General features: G+C 43.1%; 1 protein-coding gene across 3 annotated transcripts in view; it reads left to right on the top strand.

The window, feature by feature from the left end:
* The window catches only part of LOC108704388 (voltage-dependent L-type calcium channel subunit alpha-1D), a 147,779-nt gene that overhangs the window by 67,091 nt on the left and 64,106 nt on the right, over positions 1 to 16,582 (top strand). For all 3 annotated transcript variants that reach the window (XM_041561867.1, XM_041561866.1, XM_041561868.1), the window contains exons 11-21: positions 250 to 276; positions 1,941 to 2,101; positions 2,258 to 2,483; positions 2,567 to 2,774; positions 3,546 to 3,666; positions 5,113 to 5,227; positions 8,127 to 8,193; positions 9,412 to 9,460; positions 9,628 to 9,757; positions 9,838 to 9,967; positions 14,037 to 14,096. In XM_041561867.1, the coding sequence (XP_041417801.1) occupies positions 250 to 276; positions 1,941 to 2,101; positions 2,258 to 2,483; positions 2,567 to 2,774; positions 3,546 to 3,666; positions 5,113 to 5,227; positions 8,127 to 8,193; positions 9,412 to 9,460; positions 9,628 to 9,757; positions 9,838 to 9,967; positions 14,037 to 14,096 (1,294 nt within the window). The remainder of the gene's footprint in view (positions 1 to 249; positions 277 to 1,940; positions 2,102 to 2,257; positions 2,484 to 2,566; positions 2,775 to 3,545; positions 3,667 to 5,112; positions 5,228 to 8,126; positions 8,194 to 9,411; positions 9,461 to 9,627; positions 9,758 to 9,837; positions 9,968 to 14,036; positions 14,097 to 16,582) is intronic.

The raw sequence follows: 16,582 nt of genomic DNA, 5'->3' as shown, positions 1-16,582 counted from the left end.
ATATGTTTCATTGCAAGAGGGTTATTTTATTGCCTGTGACATCATGCAGAAAGATGCATTTCCTGTGACATCATGTCAAGCAGTGCATTTCCTGTGACATCATGCAGAGAGATGCATTTCCTGTGACATCATGTCAAGCAGTGCATTTCCTGTGACATCATGCAGAGAAATGTGTTGCAACATGTTTTTGTTGATGTGCATTTTGGAGTTAGTGCATTTTCTTATTTTATTTCTCCCTTTTTATTTCAGTCATTCGGTTTCCAAGTCCAAGTGCAGGTAAGGCCCAGAATTTTCCCCCCCGGCAGAATCTAGTGAAGTGCATGTACAAGTACAGGTATGGGATCCGTTATCCAGAAACCCGTTATCCAGAACGCTCCGAATTACAGAAAGACTGTCTCCCATAGTGGCAAATAGTTGCGCCAACGTCCGCTTTGCTGAACTTCGCCGCACTTCGCCAGGCGTATTTTCGCCAGCGCTACGCAAATTCACTAAAATCTGAAGTTGCACTCAGGGGAAGCGTAAGGTTGCGAAGTTGCGCTAGCGTTAATTCACCAAGCAAAGCGAAGTTACACTAGCGATGGTTAATTTGCATACGGCGCCAAATTGAAGTTACAATGGAGGAATATGTAGCAGCACTACACAAGCCTGGGAAACCTTCAAAACAGCAAATAAAATTTTTATTTTGCCCTACACATGTGCCCACTGTATAGTTAAGGTGCCATGAGTTAGGAAATGTAGGGGGGAAGGAGGGGAGACCCAAAAAATTTTTCAATCTTTTCCAGCCTATCACCCATAAAAAAGAAAAATGGCAGCGTTTTTTGGGACTTAGAAAAATGTTGCTCTATTGCACTTCGCCTGGTCTGAGGTGGCGAAGGAAGTCTGGCGTAAAAGGTAGCGTTCAGAAAAATGCACACTTTAGTGAATTTGCGTAGTTACGTCTATTGCGCAAATTCGCCTGGCCTAAGGGTGCGAAGTAACACTAGCGAATTTTACGCCAGCGTCCATTAGTGAATCGGTGAATTAACTAAAATGCGCTACGCTAGCGAATTAACGCTAGCGAATTAACGCTAGCGTTAGGCGCTTTGTCATTTAGTGAATTTGCCCCATAGACTCATTACAATAAAATAATTCAAATTTTTAAAAACAATTTCCTTTTTCTGTATAATAATAAAACAGTCGCTTGTACTTGATCCCAACTAAGATATAATTAATCCTTATTGGAGGCAAAACCAGCCTATTGGGTTTATTTCATGTTTATATGATTTTCTAGTAGACTTTGGTTATAAAGATCCAAATTACAGAAAGATCCGTTATCTGGAAAACCCCATGTCCCGAGCATTTTGGATAACAGGTCCCATACCTGTATAAGGAGAGAGGGATGCAGCACGGAGGGTTAAAATGTTACATTTGCCCAAGAGGGTCTTGGATGGAGCTGCACCTTTATTCACTCCGGCAGCTGAAATGTTACTATTTATTTTAGACTCACAGCTTAAAGGGCAATTCACCTTCTTTAGCAAAACTGGAAAAACTGAAAAAGAAAACACAGAAATATGTTCAAACTTTCATAACCTGCCAAATTTTGTAAAATTAACATGGTAATTAGGGGGTGTGACCACAAAAATGTGCTTGGTCAAAAAAACAAAAAACTTTTTTGTCCCTCTTTTTATTTCCAAAATGTTGAAATAAAAGGTAACTAAGAGTATGGTCCCCAGTTATTGGTTAGAATACCATATATAACAGTATCGTCTCTGTGCTGGAATGATTCTTTCCACAAGAATTGCCCGGGATTTGTATTGGCGTTAGTGTTCACTGCAACTGATGAGTTGCACTAACACCCCCGATTGAAATAAAAGGTAACTAAGAGTAATACCCCTAGTTCTTGGTTAGAATACTGTAGTGCCATCAGCCTAAATATTTGTTTTTTTCTCGTGCCACCCCAGTCGGCGCTGGCGTCGATGGAATCGCTTCAACCGCAGACGATGCAGAGCCGCCGTGAAGTCGGTGACGTTTTATTGGCTTGTTATTATTCTGGTCTTTCTGAACACGCTGACCATCTCGTCTGAGCATTATAACCAACCCGATTGGCTGACGATGATCCAAGGTAAAAGCAATGACGGCTGCGGGGTTGGACATTAGTGGTCAGTGACCCCAATATAATCATCGGGGATATTGGCATAGATTCTGGGCCCAAGCTGGTGGAACAGAGGGAGGTAGAAATGACACCCCATCTCACAGCCCCCCCTGCTGTCTCCCCCAGACATAGCGAACAAGGTGCTGCTGGGGTGTTTCACCTGCGAGATGTTGGTGAAGATGTACAGCCTTGGCCTCCAGGCTTACTTTGTCTCCCTGTTCAATCGCTTCGACTGCTTTGTGGTGTGCGGGGGGATCACAGAGACCATCCTGGTGGAGCTGGAGATCATGTCGCCCCTGGGGATCTCAGTGTTTCGCTGCGTTCGACTGCTTAGGATTTTTAAAGTGACAAGGTAAGTAACAAAAACTTACCTTTCTGCACCATTAATGTGACTCCGGAATCCTTTCCCTAATATATCGGCCGCTCCCCCCTCAGGCACTGGGCTTCCCTCAGCAACCTCGTGGCCTCACTGCTAAACTCCATGAAATCCATCGCTTCCTTACTGCTCCTGCTCTTCCTCTTCATCATCATCTTCTCGCTGCTGGGAATGCAACTTTTTGGGGGCAAGTTTACTTTTGATGAAACACAGACCAAGAGAAGCACCTTCGATAATTTCCCCCAGTCCCTCCTTACAGTGTTCCAGGTAAGGATTTCTGAGAGCAGAGATATTGGGGGGTCATTTATCCACACTGGGAAAATTGGCACCTGGGCAGTACCCCATAGCAACCAATCACTGCTGGTAGAGCAGGAAAAGCTAGCGTTTGATTGGCTGCAGTGCATTACTGCCCCAGGGAGGGTATTTGCACTCAGATTGCTCCATACAAATCCAGAGTCAGTTGTTTTGAAAAATAGAATATTTGCAGGCAGCCCCCATTTTTGTGGTTTATTTTTTACCTTTGGGTAATGTTCTATTTGGGGAGATGGATGGGTTTCCAGCAAATAAAAGAACACAATACAGGACACTATTGTATCATTGTTTGTGATGTGAGTAATGCGCCGGCTCTTTCTGCAAAGGCGCAATTGTCGCAGTTATTTTTGCTCCCGTACCTTCCAAGTGAGGGTAATTTGGCAATTGTTTGAGGTAAGAAAACGGTTATTTTGGTGCTTTTTATCCTTTTTTCACTTTCTCGCCAGCCGCAGTTATTTTTAATGACAAATTAGAATTTCGAGACGCGAATAGAAATGGTAACAAAGTCTGTATGAATGTGAGACAATAGGGCTGATTTACTGGCACAATTGCACCCAGAATGCCACACACCATTCTTGCGCCTACTCACACTCATTCATCCCAGTTGCATGAGTTACAGGGCCCAGTGTGGCACTTACAACAAGATTTTCACAGCAGATACAGCGCAATAAATAAGTTGCACCTCCCTATAATAAACAGGTTGGTTTATTTACACCATTGCTCTAGATCCTGACAGGTGAGGACTGGAACGCAGTTATGTACGACGGCATCATGGCGTACGGAGGGCCCTCGTCATCAGGAATGATTGTCTGCATCTATTTCATCATACTCTTTATCTGCGGGAACTGTATCCTTTCCCATGGCCTGCACTGCTGTGTCTTCTTCTCAGCCAATAATAATAATAATAATACTGGTGCAAGGCCTGTGCCAAACAGGGAAATCTGTAGTCGTTACTGGTACAAGTCTAGTTGGTGTAAAGTCCTAAGACTTGAGGCCCCACACAAATGTAGTGGCATTAGCAAAGACTAGTTCAGTCATAGCCACATTAGGAAGCACCCGTTCAGGAGATGGGAAACTAGACCCTTTCTCTTGATGTCTCTCCCTCAGCCGTCTATGAACATAATTCAGTGGGACCAAAGAAAGATTGAGGTGGATGCTGTAGTAGACTCCGGTGCTTGTGGGCGCTTCATTAATCAAGCCTTCACAAATCAAAACAAGATTCCTTGCTATTTCTCCCGTGCCGGCTGTCAATCTGTACGGAGAGTTGAATCAACTCCTCAAGAGATTCTGGAATCCCCACTCTTGCCTATTAAAATGTCTGTGTCAAAGTCATTCCTTGTCCTTGGGCTCATCTTGGCATCAGAGGAATCCAAGGCAGGCTGAGTCGTTACCAGAAGAACCAAGTTTGGGATCAAGCTTTAGGAAGCCCCCATTCAGGAGACGGCAAACTAGACCCTTTCTCTTGGCGTCTCTCCTTCAGCCGTCTGATGTCTTGAAGCTGACCTTGCACTGCTTGAAAACATCCTTGAAGATCTCTCACCTCTTTAGTAAACGCTGCAATTTGTGTTTGTATTGTGGACTGGCTGGTCATGTACTAAGGAATTGCCCCACATGATCTGATGGTAATCCTTCTCCTCGTCCCTCTCCAACCACTCATTTCTCTCCTCCATTTCATTCTTACCTCCTTCTACATATTTCTTTTCAGTGGGGACCGAAAATCCTTCCAGACCCTTATCAACAGTTGCCGGCTCTTATTCGCTTTAAAACCTCAGTCCTATCTTTGGAGCAGATTGGAGTAGGGGGTCATGACTTCTCTACTGCAGGCCAACCACAGGCATAGGCTCTCCCGTTACTTGAACAAATTGCAGCACTTACTCAAGTGGTGAGAGATCTTCAAGGAGGTTGGGAAGCGGTGCAAGATCAGCTTCAAGACATTTGTATATTAACAGACGGCTGAGGGAGAGACGTCAAGAGAAAGGGTCTAGTTTGCCGTCTCCTGAATGGTTGCTCCTAAAGCTTGTCCCTGACTACGTTTGAACTAGTCTGTATTCTGATCTCTGGCCTGTCCCTGACTTTTAGCCTGCCGAGACTTCAGTCTGCCTTCACTAATGCCACTACATTTGTTTGGGACTCAAGTGTCAGGACTTTCCGCCAACTAATCTCTGCCAGTTCCTGACACATGTGGAGAGATCAGTATTTGGTAGTGGTGCAAGGCCTGTGCCACACAGGGGAATCAGTAATAACTGGGAGCTACTGGTGACAGCAGAACGTTGCAGATCCTTAATCAGAGCAGATATCCTATTAAATGTCTTTTTGGCCATCGCTGTGGATAATTTGGCAGATGCAGAAAGTCTGAACACTGCGCAGAAGGAGGAGGCCGAGGAGAAGGAGAAAAAGAAAAGTGCAAGGTGAGAGGCAAGGGCAAGTAAAGCCTGCATGCAAAATGCTCTTTTGGATCCCTCTTATCTGTCCCTCTGCCAAACAAGTACTTTTGTACGGGGCTCATTCCATGTGTTCACTGCAGCTGCGGCTTATTGTTAGTGCAGGGCACACTGGTAACTCACGTATTGATCAGACTGTGGATATAAATGAAGGCTTCATTTATATAATCATCTCTCGCCAGGCACGTTTTGGGGCCGATTCACAAACTTCAAGTGAAGGATTCGAAGTTAAAAAACTTTGAATTTCGAAGTTTTTTTTGGGCTACTTCGACCATCGAATGGGCTACTTCGACCTTCGACTACGACTTCGAATCGAAGGATTCGAAGTAAAAATCATTCGACCATTCGATAGTCGAAGTACTGTCTCTTTAAAAAAAACTTCGACCCCCTAGTTCGGCAGATAAAAGCTACCGAAGTCAATGTTAGCCTATGGGGAAGGTCCCCATAGGCTTGGCTAAATTTTTTTGATCGAAGGATATTCCTTCCACCGTTGGATTAAAATCCCTCGAATCGTTCGATTCAAAGGATTTTATCGTTCGATCGCACTATTTGCACTTAAATCCTTCGACTTCGATATGCGAAGTAGAAGGATTTTAATTCCTAGTCGGATATCGAGGGTTAATTAACCCTCGATATTCGACCCTTAGTGAATCGGCCCCTTTGTGTCACTAGGACACTTAGGGGCAGATTTACTTATGGTCGAATATCGAGGGTTAATTAACCCTCGATATTCGACTGCCGAATTGAAATCCTTCGGCTTCGAATATCGAAGTCGAAGGATTTACCGCAATTCCTTCGATTCGTTCGATCAAATCGATTCGAAGGATTTTAATCTATCGATCGAACGATTTTTCTACGACCTAAAAATTGTTCAAAAGCCTATGGGGACCTTCCCCATAGGCTAACATTGACTTCGGTAAGTTTTAGGTGGCGAACTAGGGGTCGAAGTCTTTTTTTAAAGAGACAGTACTTCGACTATCGAACGATTTTTAGTTCGAATCGAAGTCGTAGTCGAAGGTCGAAGTAGCCCATTCGATGGTCGAAGTAGCCAAAAAAATCATTCGAAATTCAAAGTTTTTTTTCTTCTATTCCTTCACTCGAGCTAAGTAAATGGGCCCCTTAATTATAGGCTTGGACATTTACAAACATGGGTCAGTATTTAAAGGCTAAACCACCAATCAAAAGGAGGGGGAGGAGAAAAGGGAAAAATGACATCACGCAGCAAATCTAAGCAAAATTTAAAGGCAACACGTGCCCAATTACAAAAATATATATAAAAACAATTGAATGTAACACTAAAATCAAGTGTCAGTGAACAAGATGATTACACAAATGCTTGTAGTATACAGATACATTATTTAGAAGAATATGTTTTGGAATATGATTGCGTAAAGTAAGTCTTTGAAAATTGTATAAATATATAAAAGGTATATATGAAATTGTAAATATTAATTTATAAATATATCAATAAATATAGACGTAAATATATATATATACAGGTATAGGATCACTTATCCGGAAACCCGATATCCAGAAAGCTCCGAATTACGGAGTAGCTGTCTCCCATAGACTCCATTTTATCTAAATAATCAGAATTTTTAAAAATTATTTCCTTTTTCTCTGTAAATATAAAACAGTCGCTTGTACTTGATCCCAACTAAGACATAATTAATCCTTATTGGAGGCAAAACCAGCCTATTGGGTTTATTTCATGTTTATATGAACTTCTAGTAGACTTAAGGCATGAAGACCCAAATTGCGGAAAGATTCGTTATCCGGAAAACCCCAGGTCCCGAGCATTCTGGATAACAGGTCCCAAACCTGTATCTGAAAAATATCGAGCCTCTTTTTTTTTTCTCATATGTATTTTCTATTGTCGTTTAAAAGCTTATGAAGGGTTGCGGGAATCAAGTATCCTTATTATATAGTGAGAATAAATGAAAGAGAAGAATAAGAGAGTATATAAGTAAATGGCGTAACTTCGCTTGTGTTACTTCGCACCCTTACACCTGGCGTATTTGCGCAACGGACGTAACTACGCAAACTCACTAACGCGCGCATTGTACTGAACGCTACCTTTTACGCCAGACTTCCTTCGCCACCTCAGACCAGGCGAAGCGCAATAGAGTAGATAGGGATTGCTTCAAAAAAAGTTAACATTTTTTCTAAGTCCCAAAAAACGCTGGCGTTTTTTCTATATTATGGGTGATAGGCTGAAAAAGATCGAAAAATGTTTTGGGGCTCCCCTCCATCCCCCCTACATTTCCTGACTCATGGCAACTTAACTATACAGTGGGCACATGTGTAGGGCAAAATAATAATTTTATTTGCTGTTTTGAAGGTTTCCCAGGCTTGTGTAGTTCTGCTACGAATACTTCCATTGGAAATTGAATTTGGCGCCGTATGCAAATTAACCATCGCTAGCGTAACTTCGCTTCGCTTGGCGAATTAACGCTAGCGCAACTTCGCAACCTTACGCTACCCCTGAGTGCAACTTCGGATTTTAGTGAATTTGCGGAGCGCTGGCGAAAATACAACTGACGAAGTGCGGCGAATCGGACGCCAGCGCAACTACGATTCTTAGTGAATGTCCCACTTGGGGTTCCTAGTGTTTTCCCCTAGAGGGAAGTCTATCTCTCAGGCTGCAGGACTGTTATACATATTCCTGAAAATCGGAACAAAGGCGTCAAAGACGTAAAAATTGTCCCTTAGGAATGTTCTTGATAAGATGTTTAGGACGGGACGAGGAGGCCTGCAGTGTGGTATTGGCAGCACAACTCTTACGATAAAGGGTAGATGTCGCTGCAACTGCCCCTGCGTTTGTTACTCCTACATCCCATAATGTTATTTGTATATTTATTTCCAGGAAAGAAAGTCTGGGGAACAAAAATGAGAAATCAGATAACGATCAAAAAAAAACAACCGATTCCAAGGTAACATAATCCTTATACAAATATACAGAGAAGGAATGTTCTGGGCACACAATAAGCTATACCCTCATACTGTACTGTCTAAGGGAATCAATATGGCACCTCCTCCTCCCATATGTATAAATACAAATATACAGAGAAGGAATGTTCTGGGCACACAATAAGCTATACCCTCATACTGTACTGTCTAAGGGAATCAATATGGCACCTCCCTCCTCCCATATGTATCAATACAAATATACAGAGAAGGAATGTTCTGGGCACACAATAAGCTATACCCTCATACTGTACTGTCTAAGGGAATCAATATGGCACCTCCTCCTCCCATATGTATAAATACAAATATACAGAGAAGGAATGTTCTGGGCACACAATAAGCTATACCCTCATACTGTACTGTCTAAGGGAATCAATATGGCACCTCCCTCCTCCCATATGTATAAATACAAATATACAGAGAAGGAATGTTCTGGGCACACAATAAGCTATACCCTCATACTGTACTGTCTAAGGGAATCAATATGGCACCTCCTCCTCCCATATGTATAAATACAAATATACAGAGAAGGAATGTTCTGGGCACACAATAAGCTATACCCTCATACTGTACTGTCTAAGGGAATCAATATGGCACCTCCCTCCTCCCATATGTATAAATACAAATATACAGAGAAGGAATGTTCTGGGCACACAATAAGCTATACCCTCATACTGTACTGTCTAAGGGAATCAATATGGCACCTCCTCCTCCCATATGTATAAATACAAATATACAGAGAAGGAATGTTCTGGGCACACAATAAGCTATACCCTCATACTGTACTGTCTAAGGGAATCAATATGGCACCTCCTCCTCCCATATGTATAAATACAAATATACAGAGAAGGAATGTTCTGGGCACACAATAAGCTATACCCTCATACTGTACTGTCTAAGGGAATCAATATGGCACCTCCTCCTCCCATATGTATAAATACAAATATACAGAGAAGGAATGTTCTGGGCACACAATAAGCTATACCCTCATACTGTACTGTCTAAGGGAATCAATATGGCAGCTCCCTCCTACCCATATGTATAAATACAAATATACAGAGAAGGAATGTTTCGTAGGCACAATTCTCTATAGTCCCAGTGTAGATTATTCACTGAAGCCATTTGATGTCACTGGAATAAAGGAAAATTAATGATTGGTCCCTCACTCCATTTTTTAACCTTAGATTTCTGTTGATGAGGAAAATGAAGAGGAAACTGAGTGCCACATGCCGGGTAAGTTCCATGTTTTCTAGATTTTGGGATGGCCTTTGGCTCAGTGCTAATTGGGTAACTTTTCTGGGGGAGATCAGGGGCTTGACCTACATTTCCCCATTGGATGTGAAAAGCTCATGATACAGTGAGTGACACTGGGCAGAACTATAAACCTGTCTCTTGGGCAGATGAGGAAGAGGAAGATGAAGCAGAATTACCAGGGGGCCCTCGTCCTCGGCGAATGTCTGAGCTGAAACAGGAGAAGATCACCCCAATTCCAGAAGGGAGCGCCTTCTTCATCTTCAGCAACACCAACCCGTAAGTGGCCAGACTCATGGTTACCCCGGGGGGCAGATCATAAGACGTATCTCTGCAGCATTTATTTCTTTGCTTTGCAGGATCCGGGTGGGGTGCCACAAGCTCATCAACCATCACATCTTCACCAACCTGATTTTAGTTTTCATCATGCTGAGCAGCGCCTCCCTGGCAGCCGAGGATCCCATTAGTAGTCACTCCTTTAGGAACATCGTAAGTGTCCTCCGATCAGTCTCCTCTGTGCAGGGGAAGTGTCACTTCCTATTTACTCCCAGGCAGAATTAATTGGATTTATTTACTGCTCTGCCCTTGAGAAAGTGTCGCTGGGGGCCCTCGGCCTAATATATTGGCTCTGACTGGGCCTCTCGGCAACTCTTGCTTCATCTCTGATGATATGACATCTGCCCTCTGTTGGGTCTCGCCAGTTACCAGCAATTTAATAACATCCAGGCTTCCTAAGCATTTCCTATATTAACACAATCCTTCATTTCATTAGCGTCTAACTACAACACTCTGCAAATTAATTCATGGGAAGGAAAACAACACCCAACTGTCCTGAGTTTAACCCCCATAATAAATCACTCACTCCCCCTCTCTTGGTAGGGAATCCCACAACCTGACTGTCCTTACAGTAAAGAGCCCCTTCCTATACTGATGGTGAGATCTCCTTTCCTCCCCACCAACGAATCACTCATTCCCCTCTCTTGGTAGGGAATCCCATAACCTGACTGTCCTTACAGTAAAGAACCCCTTCCTATGCTGATGGTGAGATCTCCTTTCCTCCCCACCAATGAATCACTCATTCCCCCTCTCTTGGTAGGGAATCCCACAACCTGATTGCCTTTTACAGTAAATAACCCCTTCCTATACTGATGGTGAGATCTCCTTTCCTCCCCACCAATGAATCACTCATTCCCCCTCTCTTGGTAGAGAATCCCATAACCTGACTGTCCTTACAGTAAAGAACCCCTTCCTATGCTGATGGTGAGATCTCCTTTCCTCCCCACCAATGAATCACTCATTCCCCTCTCTTGGTAGGGAATCGCATAACCTGACTGTCCTTACAGTAAAGAACCCCTTCCTATGCTGATGGTGAGATCTCCTTTCATCCCCACCAATGAATCACTCATTCCCCCTCTCTTGGTAGGGAATCCCATAACCTGACTGTCCTTACAGTAAAGAGCCCCTTCCTATGCTGATGGTAAAATCTCCTTTCCTCCCCACCAATGAATCACGCATTCCCCTATCTTGGTAGGGAATCCCATAACCTGACTGTCCTTACAGTAAAGAACCTTTAATTATCTGTATTAATTACTAATCAGCCTTATATTGTGACATTTCTATTCTATGTGTACTGTATATTGTGAGTGGCTCCCTAAGCTCAGTAAGTGACAGCAGCACAGAGCATGTGCAGTGAATCAGCAGAAAAGAAGATGGGGAGCTACTGGGGCATCTTTGGAGACACAGATCTTTACTGCTAAAGGGCTGTGGTTGCCTTGGGCTGGTACAGGAGCCCAAAACATCATGTACAACATTTCTACTTACTTCTTTATTTAGGCTTTAGTTCCCCTTTAAACAGTCAGCTGAAGATCTGAAAGCAATGCTGGTCACTTACCCATCATTACACCATACAGTTCCATCAATCTCCAACACAGTTATATGGTCCTAATATATATGGCCCTCTCCAGCGTATTAACCCTTTAAAATCTGGTGGGATCTCAGTGTATTGGTCAGCAACAGAAAATTTGTGCTGGGACTGTCCATGGGTATTCTGGAGCTGCGTGAGTATCAGGACAACATCTGTACATGGCCGGTGTTACATTTTTAGTCATGTTTTTACCATTTTTTAGAGCATTATGGTTCATTATAAACCTCCAGTTTGGGGACAGATGGTGCTGAGCTCTTGCAGCCAATCAAGTAACTCCATAGCATTTGAGGCCTTTGTTTTCTTATTTAGCTCATTCATACCCTGTTCCTAAACAAGGATTTATTTCAACCTTCTGCCCATAACAACTCAAATCATCATTCCTGGGCATTACTTCATTGTAATAATGGTCAGAAGAGCCGGATGACTGTGTGCAAAAAAACTTGACCTTTTTCAATTCTCCTGGAGAATTCTGCACTGACATCCAATTTTTAAAGAGCAAACAGATTTTTTTTAATATTTAATTTTGAAATCTGACATGGGGCTGTCCATAAAGAGCCACCAAATAGCCATTCACAGCCCATATTTGGCTTCCCCAAGGATTTCTTTCATTCTTGTGTGCCCCAGCTACACCTTTTGACATCTGAGGGGGGATCATGAAGTTTGGGGACCTCTGTTCTAGGTTAACAAAGACCTTGGTGGGAATGAAGGTGAAAAGCCTTTGGTCTTTTATCCCAGATAATTGTACATCATGAGAACTTCAGGAGAAGATATTGGTCTCTAGATCTCCAGTCAATGGGAAAACTTTAGGGAGGGAAAATGGTTGATTATAACTGGCAGGAGGACTTCAGGAGAAGATATTGGTCTCTAGATCTCCAGTCAATGGGAAACCTTTAGGAAGGGAAGAGGGTTGATTATAACGGGCAGGAGGACTTCAGGAGAAGATATTGTTCTCTAGATCTCCAGTCAATGGGAAACCTTTAGGAAGGGAAGAGGGTTGATTATAACAGGCAGGAGGACTTCAGGAGAAGATATTGGTCTCTAGATCTCCAGTCAATGGAAAACCTTTAGGAAGGGAAGAGGGTTGATTATAACTGGCAGGAGGACTTCAGGAGAAGATATTGGTCTCTAGATCTCCAGTCAATGGGAAACCTTTAGGAAGGGAAGAGGGTTGATTATAACGGGCAGGAGGACTTCAGGAGAAGATATTGGTCTCTAGATCTCCAGTCAATGGGAAACCTTTAGGAAGGGAAGAGGGTTGATTATAACAGGCAGGAGGACTTCAGGAGAAGATATTGGTCTTTAGATCTCCAGTCAATGGAAAACCTTTAGGAAGGGAAGAGGGTTGATTATAACTGGCAGGAGGACTTCAGGAGAAGATATTGGTCTCTAGATCTCCAGTCAATGGGAAACCTTTAGGAAGGGAAGAGGGTTGATTATAACGGGCAGGAGGACTTCAGGAGAAGATATTGGTCTCTAGATCTCCAGTCAATGGGAAACCTTTAGGAAGGGAAGAGGGTTGATTATAACAGGCAGGAGGACTTCAGGAGAAGATATTGGTCTCTAGATCTCCAGTCAATGGGAAACCTTTAGGAAGGGAAGAGGGTTGATTATAACGGGCAGGAGGACTTCAGGAGAAGATATTGGTCTCTAGATCTCCAGTCAATGGAAAACCTTTAGGAAGGGAAGAGGGTTGATTATAACTGGCAGGAGGACTTCAGGAGAAGATATTGGTCTCTAGATCTCCAGTCAATGGGAAACCTTTAGGAAGGGAAGAGGGTTGATTATAACGGGCAGGAGGACTTCAGGAGAAGATATTGGTCTCTAGATCTCCAGTCAATGGGAAACCTTTAGGAAGGGAAGAGGGTTGATTATAACAGGCAGGAGGACTTCAGGAGAAGATATTGGTCTCTAGATCTCCAGTCAATGGGAAACCTTTAGGAAGGGAAGAGGGTCGATTATAATGGGCAGGAGGACTTCAGGAGAAGATAGTGGTCTCTAGATCTCCAGTCAATGGGAAACCTTTAGGAAGGGAAGAGGGTTGATTATAACTGGCAGGAAGACTTCAGGAGAAGATATTGGTCTCTAGATCTCCAGTCAATGGGAAACCTTTAGGAAGGGAAGAGGGTTGATTTATAACTGGCAGGAGGACTTCAGGAGAAGATATTGGTCTCTAGATCTCCAGTCAATGGGAAACCTTTAGGAAGGGAAGAGGGTTGATTATAACGGGCAGGAGGACTTCAGGAGAAGATATTGGTCTCTAGATCTCCAGTCAATGGGAAACCTTTAGGAAGGGAAGAGGGTTGATTATAACAGGCAGGAGGACTTCAGGAGAAGATATTGGTCTCTAGATCTCCAGTCAATGTGAAACCTTTAGGAAGGGAAGAGGGTCGATTATAATGGGCAGGAGGACTTCAGGAGAAGATAGTGGTCTCTAGATCTCCAGTCAATGGGAAACCTTTAGGAAGGGAAGAGGGTTGATTATAACTGGCAGGAAGACTTCAGGAGAAGATATTGGTCTCTAGATCTCCAGTCAATGGGAAACCTTTGGGAAGGGTTGATTATAACCGGCAGGAGACTTTGCTTCTATTTCCAGATGACTCTTCTCACCCATATGCTGTCTGTTGTACCTTCCAGATTCTTGGTTACTTTGACTATGCTTTCACAGGCATCTTTACCGTTGAAATCTTCCTGAAGGTAATGATGTCGTTGCCTCTGAAGACAGAAAGTCCTGTTTGTATTAATGTCCCATTCTTTTGTACCCCTAGGTCCTAGGCTATGCAGATTATGTCTTCACTAGTATGTTTACTTTTGAAATCATGTTAAAGGTAACCCCATCGCTTGGACGGAACGTTATTTTAATCAGCAGTTGGTGTTGTCATTCTCCTTGCCTGTTCCCCATTGCATTTATATACCCCCCCCCCATGGGCTGGCAGTTTATTTACATTAAAGGCAACAATACAAAGTAAAACCCTTTATCACTGCTAGAGAACCATAACTCTATTGGTGCCTTACAATCTTAACTGTTAATACTCACTTTCCAGAGATATTGTGATCAGTTCAGAGGTTATAGAAATAACTGCTGATTAAAATCGGTTCACTTGTGTGTTTGCAGCATTGCAGTGCCCTGACCCTCCCATACCTTTCACATTACACCCAATGCCTTGTCTTGATTGGATAACACATTGAGTGACACTTTGAGTGACCATTTCTAGCTCTTAAAGGCGCATTCCCTGCCAATCTACTGCAGAAGCACAAGTTATTTACACAGGAAGTGGTGGGTGTAATTGGACGATACATTATTATTAATATTTCATTAGAGAGGAAATCAAACGTTAGGTGAAATGTAAAATAAATTGCATTAAGTCCTATTTTTTTGCTGCCAGGGTCCAACTAAAACAAATTATGGTGCAGATTTACTAAAGGGTGACGTGGCTAACGCTAGTGACTTTTCGCCAGTGTTGCCACCCGCAGGGACATCGCCAATTCACTAACAGACGCAGCGGCCAATTCGCTAGCGAACAGGACCGTCGATAGTGTTCATTCGCGCTGTATCGGCAGGTAGGGTTGCCACCTTTTCTGAAAAATTTTCCCGGCCAGTGGGGGGATGGGAACAAAAGGGGGCAGAGCCACAGACCGTGATGCACAAGGGGCGGAGCAACACGGGCGATGGCCAGAAGGCTGAAAAAAGGGTAAGTTCTGAGCGAATTGGGGACGGGCCAAGGACTTTATTTTAAGGGTATTACAAATTACTGGCAGCTACATTGCTGGTAAATTTGTAATACCGGCCCCGGCCTTGGCGGATGTTTTACCGGCTAGGCCACCCTAACAACCAGCTAGCAACCCTATCAGCAGGCAACTTTTCGCTCTGGCGAACGGACGTTACTCCGCAAATTCACCACTTCGCCAACTCAGACCAGGTGAAGTGCTATAAAGCAGCGAGATCTTCCTCAATCTTCTGTCACTTACATCATATCCTGTGAGCCGAAAATACATTAAAGTTCCAAAAACGCTGGCGACTTTTCCTTTTTTGAAGCGGGATTGGCTGCAAAAGTCCTAACACACTTTTTTTGGGTAACCGGTTTTCTCCAGACATTTTATAACATAAAGAACATTCATTTTACAGTGGGCTCGTTTGTAGGGCATTATATTAACTCTCTTGTCTTTATTAAGGTTCCCTGGACTTGTGTAATAAAAAGTGGTAACTTCAAGCATTTGCACCAACATTTATAATAAAGACGTCCATACAACTTTAAATTACCTTCCCTATGCGAATTGAACTAAGCGCAAAATCACTAGCGAATTTTCACTAGGCACAAACTAACACTAGTGCATCTTCACTAACAAATGCTCACACTGCCGAAGTAACACTAGCGAAAAGTCGCCAGCGTTCGGCGCCCACCGCGCAACTTCACATATTAGTGAATTAGCGTAGTGGTAGTGAATTTGTGCGAAGCGGTCGCTGGTGACAATTTGCCTTTTAGTAAATCTGCCCCTAACAGTACCATTACAAGGGAGTGGAAAGCAGGTCAGATAGACCTCCCCATACAGAGCCAATCAGATTAATTAATTAAGGAGCAAATGAATTAGTTCACATATGTGACAATGCTATAAACAGCAAGGTGTTCAATGAGTCCTTTGCCGCATAGAAACAGCCATTATTTATCTTTATTGTTGTAGATTCAGCCATGATAAAAGTTATAGGTTTGAAGCAGTCAATGAGAAGGATCATGCCAAGCTTGTAGATTTAATGGGAATGGGCCCTTTAATGGGTCACCTAGAGAAATGATTGGAAACTGGAATTGTTTGTGCACAAATATTCAGCCCAATATCTCATTATTGGTTTGCATGATTTTCCCTTACACAGATACATTCACAAAATGTAATTATTTTTGATGACTAATTTTATTGTGATTTTGCCTCCTTCATTTTCTCTGGTCTCCAGGCCTTATTTCAGTAGTTCGGGGGAAATAATATGATTTCTCAGGACTTACTGTAATAATACCTTGCATCACAACAAGCCTTCCTACTGGGTGTTTGGCCCCTCTTCTCCAGCTGAGTCTTAAGTGCTTGGCCCCTCTCCTCCTACTGGGTCTTAGGTGTTTGACCCCTCTCCACCTACTGGGTCTAAGGCCTCTCTTTTCCAACTAAGTCTTAGGGCCTTGGCCACTCTCTTCCTACTG

The sequence above is a fragment of the Xenopus laevis genome, chromosome 4S (assembly GCF_017654675.1).
Source record: "Xenopus laevis strain J_2021 chromosome 4S, Xenopus_laevis_v10.1, whole genome shotgun sequence".
NCBI lineage: Eukaryota > Metazoa > Chordata > Amphibia > Anura > Pipidae > Xenopus > Xenopus laevis.
This window is presented reverse-complemented; position numbering and strand designations above follow the sequence as displayed.